This window comes from Geotrypetes seraphini, chromosome 7 (assembly GCF_902459505.1).
Source record: "Geotrypetes seraphini chromosome 7, aGeoSer1.1, whole genome shotgun sequence".
NCBI classification, from domain to species: Eukaryota; Metazoa; Chordata; class Amphibia; order Gymnophiona; family Dermophiidae; genus Geotrypetes; species Geotrypetes seraphini.
In genome coordinates, this window is record NC_047090.1 from 112,433,489 (window position 1) to 112,451,840 (window position 18,352).

The window sequence follows — 18,352 nt, forward strand, 5'->3', positions numbered from 1 at the left end:
AAGCATCACCTGCAACTACTCCATATGTACTTCTGATGTCATGACAATTCAGACATAATTTATGTTATGTTATGGTATGTTTGGAATAATGGTTACATATATGAGGTTCAATAAAAGAAAATTTTCACTGCCTGTTTCTATTATGACCATTTATTCAGTTTCATGGTTATTACAAAAAATATTTTATTACATGGGGGGTGTCAAAAAATGATGGGCCCCGGGTGCCACATACCCTAGGTACACCACTGCATTTAGGCACTACATCACTAATATATGCCCTTATAGAACATTACTTATAGCACTTATGAGCATGTACCTGCAAAAGTTCAAGTAGTCTGCAAATTTACACTTGCAGGGGGCACATAAATGTGGGTACCCAGGTCTAGGACTGCCTATGATATGCAGGTTATAGTTAGAGGCATAGGGCCAGATTCACTAGCCTGCCCGATCGTGCCCGATCCGTGGTCGATTCGCGGCAGTACGACGAATTCACAGAGGAGTCAGCATGCTAATGGAGGCGATCGGAGGAATACCCCGCACTGACCACATGGATCGCTAGTGAGCGATCCAGAAGCATGCGCATCTTGGTCTGTAGATGGTCTGCACATGCTTATAGAGCTGCGAGTTACTTTTCTGCTTTTTTTTCTGGTTTTTTTACTTTTTTATACTTCGCAAGCCTGTGGTTTTAACCCGCTTTAAACCCGCGGGTTATAACCACGGGCTTGCACTGCCGGGGGAAAGACAGGAGAGTTGGGAGGCAGAGAGCAAGTTTATTTCAGGGCTGCAGGGCTGGCAGGACAGTCAGAAAAGATGTGAGTGACTGGTCTCCAGCAGTCGCTTCTTTTTGGATCAGCCAGCCCAGTCGGTATGCCTGAATTTTGTTAGTGAATCGCGTCCTTCCTACTTTGCATGCCATTTCCCCTCATTTGCATGCATGGATCGGAGGATGATTGGCACAGAGGTTAGGGAATCGGGTCGGAGGAAAATTGGGTCGCAAACCGATCAGTATATGATCAGTTTGCTTAGTGAATCTAGCCCATAGTTCACTTTGCTGTAAATAAGAACATAAGAACATAACATAAGAACATAAGCAGTGCCTCCGCCGGGTCAGACCACAGGTCCATCCTGCCCAGCAGTCCGCTCCCGCGGTGGCCCAAACAGGTCACGACCTGTCAGAATCATCAGAAGGGGCTCCCTTGCCACCTTGGCTTCCCATTTAAGTCCTGCCTTCCTATCGAAGCCCTAGCCCTCCGGTCTTTCACATGCACGACCTGGTTGGTTTTTACTCATTACCTGGTGTTACATCCCAGCACCTCTCTCAGTATCCCACGATCCCTTTATCCCTCAGGAATCCGTCCAATCCCTGTTTGAATCCCTGGACCGTACTCTGCCTGATCACTTCCTCCGGTAATGCATTCCAAGTGTCCACGACCCTCTGGGTGAAAAAAAACTTCCTTGCATTTGTTTTGAACCTATCTCCCTTCAGTTTCTCAGAATGCCCCCTCGTATTAGCTGTCCCCTTCAGTCTGAAGAATCTGTCCCTATCCACCCTCTCTATGCCCCTCATGATCTTGAAGGTTTCTATCATATCTCCCCTGAGCCTCCTTTTCTCCAGAGAGAAGAGCCCCAGCCTATCCAGCCTCTCGGCGTATGGGCAGTGTTCCAGCCCTTACTGAGTACAGGGCTGTCAGGATCATAAAACTAATGATACATTCACTTAATCCCTCTCCCTTCACCTTACATCCTAACTTTCCTGTCATCAATTGTAGTTCTCGTTCTCTGTCCCCCACAGTATTCCCTCCTTACCTCTTTGACTTTTCCCATGCCTCTCTTAAGTCCTTATTTAGAGATGGGAGCTTCTCAGAAATTTAATAAACTTGGACAAGTATTTAATAAACTTGAAAGAAGAAATCTGGGATGAATTTAAAATTTGGTTGCCTGTAGGCCCCAGGGTGGGAATTATTTTGAGCACTAAGGATTTTGCAAGGACGGCGTCCAGCTTTAAATTGTTTAGAGTTCCTACACCCTGAAGCAACTTATTATGAAACTGCTGGCCATTGTTGGTGGCGGGACTATTTAGAAACCTCTAAAGATAAATTTCCTTTCCATTATTGCGCTCTTTTTGAACAGAATTTTTGAACGTTATCTTGCCAGGGTTGAGTAACCATGCAATTTATTCAGTGAGCTCAATGAGCAGTTGATAGATTTTCAGTACGATTCTGAGGCTTTTTCCTCCACTGACTCCCAAATTCTGTATATGGCATTCTACGTACAAATCAGTGTGCACAGCTGATGTGTGCTCACAACTTAGTTTTTTTTTAACAAGCCTAATTGGTGCTGATAATTGGCAATTAATGCTTCATAATTGATGCCAATTGGCACTAATTAAAAGTTAGGAACACAGCATGGACGTCGTATTCTGTAAAGTGCTGTGAACCAGTTCTAGTGTGCTAATCTGATAAAGGGGCATGGCCAGAGGAGGAGCATGGGTGGATTGTGGGCGGTTTTAAAGTTAGGCGCATTGACATGCCCGATCCATGCACAAGTTAGGTGCAGGTATTTAGGCCTGGTTTTCCTTGGCCTAAATAGGTATACCTAAATATTATGTGATGTACTGGCACTTAGCACAATTCTATTAAGTGTGAATTCATTGTATAAAATTGTGCTAAGCACTATTCTAGTTAGTGCTGATTTTTTTCACACTATATGTAGAATTTTGCCCCTGTTGTTGTTAGGTACCATCGACTTGTGCTCAAGTCCTAGCGACTTGATGAATTGCGGATCTAAGAAGAAATTGGTTTTGTGCTAGTCCGGAAAGGTCCTCCAGTGTCATCCTCATGGTTGTTTTCAACGTGTTCAGCCATCTGATTGCAGGTCACCCTCTTTCCCTGGTTTCTTCGATCTTCCCAAACACGATGCCCTTCTCCCTTGATCTTTCTCTTCTGAGGGTGTGACCAAAATAAGACAGTTGTAACTTTATCATTTGGGCTTTGAGTGACATAGTCGGTTTGATCTCTTCCAGAATCGATTTGTTAGTTCTCCTGGTGGTCCTTGGCACGCCTAAAATCCTTCTCCAGCATTCTCCAGAATTTGCCCCTAAATGCTTAATATTTATGAAATTTCATACATAGATTTACAATGTAATAGTTTAAACATGGATATCAATACAGTGACCTGTCCAATTCTCCTCCAAAAATACACAGAGTACGATTAAATAATTATAATGTCCCTACTGCAGCTGCAGAAGCAGTAACCTCAGGGCAGGGCCTTGGAGCAAATGCATAGTTTCTGTTCTTCAAAAGCCTACCCTTTATGCCAGTTGTCTTAAACTCGCGGCCCGCCAGGTACTATTTTGAGGCCTTCGGTATGTTTATCATAATCACAAAAGTAAAATAAAACAGTTTCTTGATCATATGTCTCTTTAGCTATAAATGACAATATTATTATTAAGACTTAGCCAAAAGGAAAGGTTTATAAACTATAAAGAGTTTTACCTCATGCAAAATTGTTATTTCTTTAATAAGACATTACCGTAACTATTTTTTCAGAGGCCCTCCAAGTACCTACAAATCCAAAATGTGGCCCTGCAAAGGGTTTGAGTTTGAGACCTCTGTTTTTTGCCAACTCCAAGGTCCCGTGGTGAGCCTCCTCCAGCTGGTGTCAGTGTGGCAGAAGGCCCGAACTGTAGTGAGGCAACAGTGGCAACACTCTGATGCCTATCAAAAGAAGTTGCCTACTGTACATTGACTAAGCGACCATGCCTAAATATGGGCCTCTCAGAAATATAGCAGAGTGAGTAGAGAAAATTTCTTAATTTTGTTTGGGCCCTACATCATAACAGAGAAGACAAAACTAAGAAATATCCAGGAAACTAAGGGGATAGCCCAAGCAGAGCTGAATTCTACTGCCTAGAAGAGCAATTGGGAAAAAGAAAATCAAATTCTTTGGGTTCTTTCATATTGTGTTTTTTGGGTGATGCCTAAACCATGTGTCGCTGATGTTTAAACATTCTGACACCAAGTTTTCCAAAGACCCTGTACTGGACCGCAAATTTTTCTACCTCCCTCTCACTATGACAGTAAGGGCAACTGACATTTTCTTTTTTTTCTATAGGGGAAAATGAAGACTTTGCTCTTATTGATCACTTTGTCAATGGCTCCAGCTCCCTCCTCCTCAGTAAGTAACAATATCTTTATAAATTGAATATAGTAAATCTTTAGAGTGAGTCTGATTCTTTTAGTTTCAGAAGATCAAATAGATTCTTAGTAATCTACAGTGCTATGTGCATCTGGTAGCGCTATAGAAATAATTAATAGTAGTAGTAATTAATTTTGTCAATTATAAGATAGTCTTCCACAAGTATTGTGGACGTTCAAGTAGATAATAATATATCCATGATGCTGCAAATAAATAAAGTGGTGAAGTCTTCTATATTGTTAAGAAAACTTAAGAGTGAGCAGAAAATATTTTGAGTATATCCTTGTAAATGTTTTGTCTGCTATGCTGGGGTAAAAATATATTTTTTCATACCCTGGACCAATTGAAAGGTTTTCTAGATTTGAAGAACATCTCGGTTGGGTAATGGGTGTTTCTAGTGTTTGGAGAGGTTTTGTCTTGCTAAGCCTAATGCATTGATGATTAATTTCTTCATTTCTCAGTTTTCTGGGCTGAACCTCCCTCCATATTAGTGGTCTAAGAAGAATTATGTTTAATTTACCTATGGTTTGTTTAAGCTTTATTATATGTTTCTTTTCACTTTTCATGCAAAACATTTCTCAATAAATGTTAAATAAAAATAAATTAAAAAAAAAGAAAATATTTTGGTTCAACTCATTTTGCTCTTATAGATTACTATAACATAATCTATTCTGGATGTTTTAAATCCATTTGCAAAAGACATTCCAGATCATACAAAATGTCTGCCAGACTGATTTTTTTTCAGATGGTAAATATGATAGTGTTAGTCTGCTGTTGATAAGGCTACATTGGTTGCCCATGGAATCACAGGTGGAGTTTTCCATTTATGCCATGGTTTTCAAAATTTTATATGGTATGGTCCCAGATTATATGGCATCTATGATACTGGTACTATCAGAAGACAACAAATATAGCCTTAGGAAACAAATGTTAAGTTAGTGGGGATTGGCAGACTAGGTGGGCCATTTGGCAGCAGTCTGGGAGCAGCAGTTTTGTTTTTTTTTATTTATTTATTTTTTTGGTTTGGTTTGGGTTGGGGGTTTTTTTTTGCTTTTTTTTTTTTTAGAAAAGCTACTCCCACTCACATATGAGGAAAGCTGATGTTTTTTAGCCCATGTGCAATTTTATTTTAAATTGCTGCTCCCACTGGATGTGGTGAGATATTGTAATGCAGTTGTGCATACCCTTAAATGTGTTTTACAAAATGCTCTGAGTTTGAGAGAGCATTGTAAAATCTCATGGGAAATTTCCATATCCAGATCTGGACATCTTAATTTCTCTCTCCGTGTTCTTTCTAAAATTGGCTTTATATCTGGATTTTCACAAGGCATTTGACAAAATCCCGCATGAGAAGCTCTTTTTGTGGTTACACATTCAAAGTGGTTTATACATTGTGACAGGGAAAAGCATGCAGTCAACAAATTGCCTAAGGTGCAGCCCAGTAAGAATATCACTCAGGTTAAACATGAGGCTTCAAAAGTCAGAGACATCCCTGTAACAAAAGCTTATTTGCCTTCAGGTGAGAAACTTGTGAGTCAGCAGTTTATTCCAAAGCCCACTTCTCTTGGTAGAGGGAAAGATCAGAAAGGGGGTGGGGTGGAAACAATTATACCTAAGGACACACTGGGAAAAGCTTTATTTAAAGCAGGCAGGCTAGTTAAGGAACAGCCAATGAGAACTCTAGCTGTCCCTGCAGAGGTAAACAAACAGACAAGAGAGCTGAAGCTAGGGAGGAATGGTTCCATTCCCAACCAAAGCTTCATTCTGGATACAGCACAGAAGTCATAAGACAGGAGCCTATTGCCCTCAGGAGGTCAAGCTACTGGAGGAACCAAAGCTAACCCAGGACTTCTGGCTAGAAAACTTTCCAAACCCAGCTCTATAGAAAGGTCTGGTCAGGATTTAACTCATACAGCAGGTAGGCAAGATATAGACCTAGTTTTTTTTTTAATCTGGGGAAAGTGATATTCAGCCAGAATGTGACGTGTGCATGAGTGAAGAGGATTGTGATACAATAAGCTTGTTGGGAGATAAAGAAATGCAGTGGGAGCCAGGAGACTAAAACATAAGGAATGTGTATTATAGTAAGAAACACTGAACAATAAAGCTGATATGTTTCAGTGCAATTTCAGTTCCCATAAGATTTACTGTGGGGTAAGGGAATCTTTAACTCTGTCCATTTCTAATTGAGAAGCATGGCTGCAGCAGTACTAAAACCTAAAGATAAAGCCCTAATCTTAATTGAAGCTCACCAAGGAGTTTTGTTAAACGTGAGGAATATAGCCAGGTAGGTTTGCCCTCTCTCTTTGAGCCCAGGCAATTCCAATTAAAGACACAGTGACTAGTTTGCCAATATTAGGAATGCTTTAGTGCAAAGGCAAAATGCTGTAAGCAGGATTCAAACTGTAGTTAATTCTAAGATGGTATTGAAATATTGTTCTTACTTAGAGTAGTCAATATATGTTATAATGATGTAAGCCTCTAAGATATATCATGTCATTCAATTTTCCACATCCTTCAACACATTCAATTCATTAATTGACCTTATACATTTAGCATTATGCATCCAAAACCTCAGATATACCTTTCCTCCACCCTATACTCATGTTCTTGTAGTGGGGAATATCTGGTATTGAATCCTGATAGGTTTGGGCATTTAAATCACTTTTTTATATATATTTTTTTCTTTTATCTTTCTCTTTAACTTATCTGAATAATTGTAGATTGCAAATCTTTTTAAAGACTTAAGCATTTGCTGCAGCTGGACCCGACATGTTTCACGTTAGCTTCATCAGGGATCCGCTCTAAAACATAAATAAATATGTCTTACACTCGTGTTAAAACATACCATTCTACAATAAGAAATGGAAAATATTTATTGTGACTTACCACTGCCGCTGTCATCCAACTCATATATTTAAATTTTAGAAGTAAGATGGCGGCGGAGTGTGTAGGGCTCTTTTATATCATAAATTTTTAATTTATACAGCTGTGTAACCCTTCTATTCATTGGTTAAACTCACTCGTCGTGTACCAACTCAATCCTGCCCCCTGGAAAGAGACGTAGAGCACGTAGGAGATCCAGACGTACCAACGTCAAAACAGCTGAAACCTGCTAATCAAATCAATGTGGACCATTCTATTTCTATCTTTAAACCTGCCAGCTCAACCAAGTTGAGCCGGTAGATCCACCGTTGTTCTTTAACATTTAATAACTTCTCAAGCATAATTCAAGGATTCAAGCATAATTAGGAAAGCCTATAAGGAACTGTCTGAACAGCACCAGTGCATAAAGTTTGGCAGAAAGCCACCATATTTGTTGAACCTAAGACTCATGGGAGTTGAAGTCAAGTTGAATTGAAAGTGGAATCAAGAGGAAAGTAATCCTGGGTCTGCATTACAGACTGTGTTTGTAGCAACTTGGTTTTAATTTGTGGCAAGAAGTTTATGCCTTCTTTTGAAACTGTTGTTTTGAATAATCTAATCTAATCTAGTCTTCAATTTATGTACTGGGTCATCTCCCAACGGAGCTCGACTCGGTTCACATGTAATTAAGACTAGAGTGCATAAGAAAGAGAGCATAAAAGAAAAAAAAAAAAAAAGCTGGATTATTGTCAATTCTTTGATCCTATAGTTAAGCCATTTAAATGCTGTGTAAACAGCAGAGTTGCTGCAACACCCCAGAGATTGGGGAATAAAAGACTTTAATTTTTGCACATATCTGTTTTTGTTTTCTTTTTGGAGTTTGCAATCCCCTTGGCCACTCCAGTAATACCGCTCGGCTGGTGCAGTGGTGAGGATTAGGGTCCAGCTACCTGCTGCCCCTACTTCCTGCTACAATATATTCAAGCACTTGTTTTGTATCTGGGGCAATGGAGGATTGAGTGACTTGCCCAGGGTCACAAGAAGCAGTGCTGGGATTCAATCCCACAACCAACGGGTGCAGAGGCAGCAGCTCTACCACTAGGCCACTCCTCACCTCTAGTAGAGTGCCTCAGGGATTTGGAATGGTACTAGTTCTTTTTGACATATTTATAAATGATCTGGAGAAAGGAGCAATGAGTGAAGGGATCAGATTTGCAGATGATACAAAACTGTTCAAAGTTGTTAGCTCATGAGTAGATTGTGAGGAATTGAAGGGGAATCTTGTGAAATGGACATCTATATATTGTGAAATGGACATACACACACATATATATATACATATACATACATATATACATACATATATACATACATACATACATATACATACATACATACATACATATATATATACATATATACATACATATATATATACATACATATATACATACATACATACATATACATACATATATACATACATACATACATACATACATATACATACATACATACATATATATATACATATACATACATATATACATACATATATACATACATACATACATATACATACATACATACATATACATACATACATACATATACATACATACATATATACATACATATACACATACATATATACATACATATACACATACATACATACACATACATACATATACATACATACATACATACATACATACATACATATACATACATACATACATATATATATACATATACATACATATACACATACATTTCACAATATATAGAATGCAATTCTATATATTGCACCTAAACAGTCGTGTCATAAAGAAACCGCCTAAGCACTTGGCAGCACCTATGCCCAGGAGTCCCACTTAACTTTAGGAAGATGTAATGCAAAACCTTGTGCCTAAAATTAGGTGTGGATGCCCTTTATTCTACAAATGATGGACAGAGGAGGAATCTTACGCCTTTGCCCAACATCATATGGTTCTTGATATGTGAGTATACATATGAAGTAGGCAGCGTGTACAGTATTTTCTTAAGATAGCGCAAATAGTCACTTCATAAACAAATATCCTAAGGATTTCCACTAACAGACCTCGGCGGTGCTGCTGTGTGCGCAGTGTTTAAACACACAGACTATTAGCACCAAAATCGTCATCGGTCTAGGGCAGGGGTGTCAAAGTCCCTCCTTGAGGGCCGCAATCCAGTTGGGTTTTCAGGATTTCCCCAATGAATATGCATGAGATCTATGTGCATGCACTGCTTTCAATGCATATTCATTGGGGAAATCCTGAAAACCCGACTGGATTGCTGGCCCTCAAGGAGGGACTTTGAGATCCCTCGTCTAGGGTATATTTGATAAATTTCACTGTTTCTCAATTTACTTATTTCTATACATACTCAAACTTTTTAGTTTTTAAATACTCATCTTTATAAATAGCATAATTTAGGGGATCTCGTCCGACACAGACCTATGTTTTGCCTCACACAGGCTGTTTCAAGGCATTTCCCCTATGAATCACAAATGGATAAAATATAGTTTAGAGCAGTTTAAATATATCAAACGTAAGAGTATAGCAAAACATCTATATTTATCTATATCTTTCTCTCAAGAAGAAACAAGATTTTCACACAAGTGATTAGAAAAAATCTTTAAGAGATTCACCTTAGTTTTGCCGGTTCCATGTTTCCCACTTGTAATAACTTATTCAGAAAAACATGGCTGCGGCTTTTTTTATCAGTTGAAAGAACGTAATGACTTCATCTTAATGTCTCCAATACAATGGGCAGAGGGATTCCTGACGTGGAAAGGCATTTAAATCAATGTCATCCACTCAATCTCTGCGTTCAGCCCCCTAGGTTTAACGGAATTAAGTACAAAGATTCATTTCTGTTCTTTAAAGTTTAACCGTTCCTCATAATTACCACTCTCCCCCCCCCCTCCTGATTTTAACCTGATTGAGAATTCTCCACTTTAAATCAGAAATTTTATGTTTAGCATCACGCCAATGTTGGACAAGAGGAGCTTCTAAATTACCAATATTGATTCAAGATTTATGCTCTGTAAGTCTAGTTGATATTTTCTACTTGTTCTGCCTACATATACAGTTCATACGGGCACTGTATTATATAAATTGCCTAACTACTAGTGCAGGACTTATCTACAACTGATTTATATATTTTTGTAGTAGCTGGATCCATCCAAACAGGACCAGTTAGGGTTTGCTGGCACCATTTGCACTGGCCACAAGAATCGTGCCTGAAAATCTTATCTTCATCAGGGCATTTAATCTCAAATTTGTGAGTGGATAGTATTTCTCCTATAGTCCTTCCTCTTTTATAAGATACAATTGGATGGTTCTGAATACAGGAACTCAGTTGAAGAATAGACCAGTGATTCCTTATGCTTGCAAACAGACTACAACTCAAAGCTGTAAATGGAAGAACACATATCATGCATTCTTCTTGATTGGTATCGGATTTCTCTTGAATCAAAAGAGGTCGCTGTGCATATTTAGCATGAAGGTATGCCTTTCTAATTGATTTAAAAGGATAACCCCATTCTTTAAACCGTTGTATCAATATTTTAGCTTGATTTTCGAATTCCTCCTGTTGAGAACATAGGCGGCATATCCTCAAAAATTGACTTACTGGTATATTGTATTTTAGAAAATAAGGATGGTATAACCAGGAAAGAAATTCCTGACGTATCAACACTCTGGTCTGAACATCAGAGAAAGCAGTGTTTGAGATATTGATTATTGATGACGTAAATTCGTTCTTGTCCATACAGCCAGACCTTGTAAATACCGGGGTTTTTAAAATTGTTGACCTCTCCCTTTTATAATAATAATAATAATTTATTTTTATATACTGCCTAACCAGCAGTTCATAGCACTTTACACAATAGGTACTTGGCATACAATATAATAATAACATCATACATAATAAAATTCTAAGTAACTAATACAAGCATTAAAACTAATGAATAAGGAAAACACAATATAAACCAAAATAAGTATGGATAAAAAGAGGAGTTGGTATTACTTTCTAAATTTGATTGAGCACTTGAGGATTCACTTCCTTTTTTATTATTTATAATTTTATTCATTATTACAACAAATAAAAATAGGAAACACACCAATGTAAAACAAAATTATTACATTAAAGAAAATAAATCTTTCAAATCCAAGTCCACATTAGGATTCACTTCCTTCATCACTACTTGTGTCCGTGGTATCAGAGGAGCATTCAAATGCCACTACTCTATTTGTAGTTCTGGGTAAAGGTTTATTCTTAGTAGTGTTAGTATCCATCTTCTTCATCCAGGTATACACCTTATCTTGACATTTATAATTTGGACCCTTGCGGAGGGAGTGTTTTTCGAAACACGGACCATGACTGGTCCTGTATATAGAGAACCATTCTTTGGCAAATAACATTTTATTGACTCCAATAAAGTCCCTGTGTTTTGTACATTGTTTTGCAGTATTCTTTTTGGTTTTGTTCTTTATACTACAATTACATACATAGCTTTGAGGAACACCCCCGATCCACTCGTGATCCTCCCATTTCTGTGCCCCCTTTTGGTGCCATGCAGATCCATGCCTAAATTTATGCATGTAAATTTAAATCAAAAACAATTAATGCTAATAATTAATTGGTTCCTTATTCAATTAAATTGTGTGTAGTAAAAATATTCAAACTAACATCACAAGGAATGCCAGAGTATGCTATATTACAATGTCAACTATATACCTACATAACCACCAAGTATCAGAGGCCCATATATATCACAGACTGCTGTGCCTTGCTGGATCTTCAGATTGCTGATAGAGTATATAACTCTGAACCTTCAACTCAACTCTTTATTGATCCTCATCGATTCAATCTGGGTTTTTTAAAAAGTTCTTAACTTGCATAAAATTGCACAATAGAGAATAGCCAAAATTGCAGCTATATGAAGCTAGGTTCCAGATTAGGAGCTTCCACCCATAAAAAAGTTCTAGGTGTCATATCATATGCAGAGAATACATTGAAATTTTCTGCTCAGTGTGTGGTGGCAGCATGTTAGCAATTATTAGGAAAAGAATGGAGAGATAAAATGGAATATCATTATGCCTCTGTATCACTCTGTGGTGCAACCACACCTTCCTTCTAATTCAATAACTAACTAACTTTATTTATTTATTTTAAATTTATATCCTGCCTAATACCTAGGTGGATTACAAATACACATAAAATCCGTTTACATCATAAAAATATTGACAATATAAAAAAACATATTCAGTTATAGGCAGCCTGCAATATCATAAAAATCTGCATTTCTTAATCATAAAAAGATTGCACAAAAAATGTTTTTTGAGCAATTTTGAACAATTGGTCACTCCCTTTAAATAATTTCAAAGTTTCTGGTAGCATATTCCACATTTTTGCTGCAGCCACTGAAAAAGCTAACTGACCTGTTGCCAGGGCCGGATTTTCCTATAGGATAACTAGGCTTCAGCCTAGGGCCTCAAGATCAAGAGGGGCCTACATTCAAATTGTTAGCAAAATTAAAATTACACTATTCTAAAAACAGTGAACACTAAAACACTGAACCGAAAATAAGGAGAAATTCTACACTTTGGGATCAAAACCGGCTCCGGCCGCAACGGGGCGCCGACTCGGCTTCTCCCTTTCTTTTTCTCGCCCTGGGAGGAGGATCGGGGAGGGAAAGATGTTAGTCTGGAAACAGCTGGGCAAAGCCCAGCCCCGCGGGGAGAGAGGCAAAACGTGGATCCGTCAGGACAGGGAGACCCAGACTGGCATCAGGGGGTGGGGAGTTTCAGTGGAAGGGGGATGGGAGGCAGGCAGGCTGGCATCGGAGGGGGAGTGGAGGGGTTTAATGGAAGGCAGGCAGGCAGGATGGCATGGGGGGTGTTCAATGGAAGGGGGATGGGAGACAGGCGGGCATCGGAGGGGGGTGAGGTGAGGAAGGACGCACTGGGGGCACTATGGACATAGGAAGGGGCAATGTTGTGTGTTATGTTTGATTAGTTATTGTTACAAGTACTATATATGGTGCTGAGAATAAATGTCCAAATAAGTGTTCTTGACTTTTTTTTAATTTATTATCCGTGTCACATTTTTTTATAAAGGTTAGTACCAATAACAACATGTTTCATTTAACATATTGATATATATCACAGTAATGATGTATTTTATTATCTCTCATGTAATTTACAAACTTAAAAATGGGAGGTGAAAGGGCCTCATAAGTGGAATAGCCTAGGGCCTCTTTTCATCTAAATCCGGCCCTGCCTGTTGCCACATATCGTACAGTATCAATCATCAAACTTAAAGCAGTTTCTGATTTCTGTTTCCTATGAGATAAATAGCCAGTGTTTGTTGTAAATATGATGATGCTGGACTATACAAAACTCGATGAACCACTAGCATTGCTTTATACTGGACCCTCCATCTTACTGGTAGCCAATACAGCTGTTTCAAAATTGGAGTCATCAAAACATACTCGCTGCCACCAAAACTCTTGCTACTGCATTTCGTGTCATTTGTAATGCTCATAGTCTATATTTGGTAATATAGTAGAATCCCAGTTAACTGGCACTCAACCAACCAGCAAAAATAAAATCACCGGGGCAAAAAAATAAAATCATCTCCCGCACTGACCAGAGAACCCCCCTTTTTCCCTCCAGCCCCCGAAGCAGCAGCAGCAGCCGGTCCTGACCTGACAAACCCCCCTCCCCCTCCCTCCTTTGACCCAGATGCAAAAAAAAAAAAAAAAGAAGAAGCTTAGATTGTTAGCCCACTATGGACAGAGAAAGTACCTGCATATAATATGCACAGCACTCCATACATTTAAGGCTCCTTTTATAAAGCTGCATTAGCGGTTTAACGCGTGTAATAGCGCACACTAATTTGCTGGCCGTGCTAGTTGCTACCGCCTCCTCTTGAGCAGGCGTTAGTTTTTCGGCTAGTGCGGGGGTTAGCGCGCACTAAAAAAGTGCGTGCGATAAAGCCATTAATGCGGCTTCATTAAAGGAGCTCTTAGTAGTGTTATAAAAATGATTAGTAGCACTAGTGGTATTCTACATATGTTGCAAATTGTATAGCATGTAAATGCAAGGATGTAGGAAGCATAGAGGCACATCCTTCATTTAAGTGCTTAGGTTATAAAATACTTTTATTTGCATGCTAAAGGGCTACATTTGCGTGCAAGAATTTACATCTGCAATGCCTATGTATTAGCACGTGAATGCTAGCTGATTCTAGTATTCTCTAATGGAATCTAATGGGCGCCCAGATTCCATTATAGAATCTGTACACAGTGTACTGCATTTTGGCACCTAAATCTTGGTGCACTATATAGAATTGACCCCCCCCCCCCACTTAGCTATTGTGCACTTTTGAAGGTTGCTGCATTGTAAAATTGCTATAGCAGAATTAGAGATGATAGAGAGAAGGGGATGAAGCATTTGCTCTTTGAGAAAGAATAAAGTAGTTAGGGCTCTTTAGTTCAGAGGAGAGATGGCTGATGGGAGATATGATAGAAGTCTATGAAACAATGGGTGGAGTCGGGCAGATTGTTTTACTCTTTCAGAAAGTACAAAGACGAGGGGACAGGCCAAGAAAGTATGAAGTAGCAGATCTAAAACAAATCAGAGAATGTGTTTTCACTCAATGTGTGACTAAACTCTGGAATTCTTTGTCAGAGGATGTGGTAAAATCAATTAGTGCAGCTGGGTTTACAAGTGAGTTTGGCAGCATCCTGGAGGAAAACATTCCTTATCATTGTTAAGGTATTTATTTATTACCTGAGCCATCTTTTCTCTAGGCTAACTTAACCCGGTCCTCATTCAGGTCATACACCAGGACTTCTTCCACAGCCTTATAACTATAGGGCCTAGGCCCTAAATCCAACCATTTGGTGTGTCTGTTCTGGCATTCCCTCTCCCTGGGGATGGAAACTGTCCTACTTTCCATGGTCTGGAGCAGTGTTTCTTAACTCGGTCCTGGATTACCACCTTGCCAGTCAGGTTTTCAGGATATCCACAGTGAATATGCATGAAAGAAATAGGCATGTAATGGAGGCAGTATATGCAAATCAAGTTTATGCATATTCATTGTGGCTATCCTGAAAACCTGACTGGCAAGGGTACTAAAGGACTGAGTAATGCATTTAGGCAGAAAGAACAAGGAACACGAGTATAGAATGTCAGGTGCAACTCTGGGTAAGAGCGAACAAGAAAAGGACCTGGGTGTACTGATAGATAGGACCCTGAAACCGTCGGCATAATGTGCGGCAGCGGCAAAGAAAGCAAATAGAATGTTAGGCATGATAAAGAAAGGAATCACGAGTAGATCAGAGAAAATTATAATGCCGCTTTATAGAGCAATGGCCAGACCACACTTGGAATACTGTGTCCAACATTGGTCTCCCAACCTAAAGAAGGATATAAAACTGCTGGAGAGGGTGCAGAGACGAGCAACGAAGCTAATAAAAAGTATGGAGAACTTGGAATACGAGGAACGACTTAAGAGACTGGGATTGTTCTCCCTTGAAAAAAGGAGACTGCGAGGTGATATGATCGAGACTTTCAAAATACTGAAAGGAATCAACAAAATAGAGCAGGAAAAAAAATTATTTACAATGTCCAATGTGACACGGACAAGAGGACATGGACTGAAGCTAAGGGGGGACAAGTCCAGGACAAATATCAGGAAGTTCTGCTTCATGCAACGAGTGATGGACACCTGGAATGCTCTCCCAGAGGAGGTTATTGCGGAATCCACTGTCTAGGATTTAAAAGCAAACTAGATGCACATCTCCTTACGAGAGGCACATAGGGATATGGGTGACTAAAATTACTCCAGGTGTACACCTGGTGGGGCCTCTGCGTGTGCGGATCGCAGGACTTGATGGACCGAAGGTCTGATCCAGAGATGGCGCTTCTTATGTTCTTATGAGTTGAGAAACAGTGGTCTGGAAGACCTAATCTGGGAAATGTACCCAGGTCTTTCTTGTGGTGGTTCACAGCACAGTGGGGCAAATTCTTATACTGGACCCTCCATCTTAATGGAAGCCAATAGAGCTGTTTCAAAATTGGGATCATCAAAACATATTCACTCCCACCACAACTCTGTGAATATGCAATGGAGCCTATAAATTTTGGAGCATAAAAAGAGGGTGGCAACAGAGGCAGGTTCAAAGGGGGAGGGGAGTTAGGAGTTTAGCACTGATTTTCAGCACTAGACTCAAAGCTAGGCAAATGAATAACAGTCCTGAATTTAGAAGCATAACTGTTAAGCTCCTAAATTAAGATAAATTTTCAGCTGAAAATAAGGAATACATTTAGGAGCCCAGCTTTTCCAATATCGGGTTCAAATGTTGCAAAAGCCTCTTTTTTTTAAACACAATTAGGCAGTAAAATCCACTATTTACACTTACAAAAACTGCTCTTTTTTTAGTATATGTTTATTTGCAAAATCACTGGGCTCAGTATTCAAAATGATGTAACTGAGCAGGAGAGGCTTCTGTCAAGTTAAATTGCACTGAATGGATCAGGAGGAGATATTCAGTGATGCTTAACCAGGTAGCATTACTGAATATAGCCTCTGATCGCCAAGGGATAGTGCCAGGGCAATCTAGAGATGGAGTTTGGGTGGAGCTGGGAGTTATGCTGGCATTGGTGATATTCAGTGGCAGTGCCTGCATAGCTAACCAGTAAGTAGGAGCACATAACTAGAAGTCCTGTTTGCCCAGTTAGCTATACAGGTATGGCTTTGAATATTATTCATACATGTATAACTTTTGGATACATTTGCTGACCTGGATATTCAGTGCTGGTGACCAGATATGGCCCGGCACTGAATGTCCTGTTACTCATCAGCTGCTGATGGTCAGTGTTTGATTAGTTTAATCTGTACAGTATATGCTACCAACTACATGTGTTTTTCCTGCATCTATGTAAATATTAGGGCTGCATTTTGATTAACATTTTAATTGCAATTAATAGTGCAATTAAAGGTATGTTATTTGTTTTTTGCCCACTGCAGTTCCTCGTGATTCTGGGCAATGGAGGGTTAAGTGACCCAGAGTCACAAGGACCTGCAGTAGGGAAAAAATAAATTAATAACATACCTTTTTAATTGCACGATTAATCATGATTTCAAATTTTAATCAAAATGTAGCCTAAAAAATTAAAAGAGTTAAAAGTAATGAAAAGACAAGAAATACAAAATACAAATTGAAAAATTACAAATTAATGAATCTAAAGCACCATGCAGAATAGTTATAAATAGCTTTACAGTTTTCACAGCCTACTTCAGAAAAGCAATACTAATAAATATTTAACAAAAGCTTTTGCATTCCTCAAGCTTTTTGCAAAACTTGCTACAAATTGTGAAAGTCCTTTTGTAACCTAAACAACCTGTATAAAATTGTGCTTTAAATCCAGACAAATGAATAGAAGCCTTGTTTTGCATAGGACATTTATCCTCCTTTTATAAAACTGTGCAAGAGGTTTATAGCGCCGGCCAAATTAGTGAGCTTTTTGTAAAATACAGGGGAATTGTGAACGTAATGACCTAAATGTTCCAATTCCTAATTAAGCCCCACCCCCTCCTTTTCAAAACTGTGCAAGAGGTTTTTAGCGCCGGCCAGCACGCTGAATGCTCTGTGTTGCTCTGATGCTCATAGGAACTCTATGACCATCAAAGCAGTGCAGAGCATTCAGCGCACTGGCCAGCGCTAAAAACCTCTTGCACAGTTTTGAAAAGGAGGGGGTGGGGCTTAATTAGGAATTGGAACATTTAGGTCCGGACGTTCACAATTCCCCTGTATTTTACAAAAAGCTCCCTAGAAGAATCATTATTGATGGATGAATTCACCTGGACAATGTCCTAGCACAAGTATTGTCCTGTACTGAAGGACAAGGCTTAGGGCATTGTTAACATAGAGTAATGCTGATGACCTAGTAATTAGTGTTCTTCAGTGTCAGGTGGGAAGTTTGGACTCAGTTCTGGAATTTGGCTTATGGTTTCTGGGCTGCTTGAGCTGTGGAATTCTTCAGATGAAGCCAACAGCCTTTTCAAAGAGGAGTCTTATGGTCTGATTACATTGAACAGCTGCTCAAATATCAGAGGCAGGTTTGTAAGAAGCAGTGGTCTCTACTTTTTCACACTTATTTGTTAGTCTTTTAATGGGAGGAGTTAGAGAAAAATGTGAAAATACGGAAGATCATATTTAGGGGTAATTGGAAAAGGCATTTCTGGCGGT

General features: G+C 39.1%; 1 protein-coding gene across 3 annotated transcripts in view; it reads left to right on the forward strand.

The window, feature by feature from the left end:
* The window catches only part of PAPLN (papilin, proteoglycan like sulfated glycoprotein), a 138,880-nt gene that overhangs the window by 29,981 nt on the left and 90,547 nt on the right, over positions 1 to 18,352 (forward strand). For all 3 annotated transcript variants that reach the window (XM_033951382.1, XM_033951384.1, XM_033951383.1), the window contains exon 2: positions 4,114 to 4,176. In XM_033951382.1, coding sequence (XP_033807273.1) covers positions 4,120 to 4,176 — 57 coding nt within the window. In that variant the 5' untranslated portion in view covers positions 4,114 to 4,119. The remainder of the gene's footprint in view (positions 1 to 4,113; positions 4,177 to 18,352) is intronic.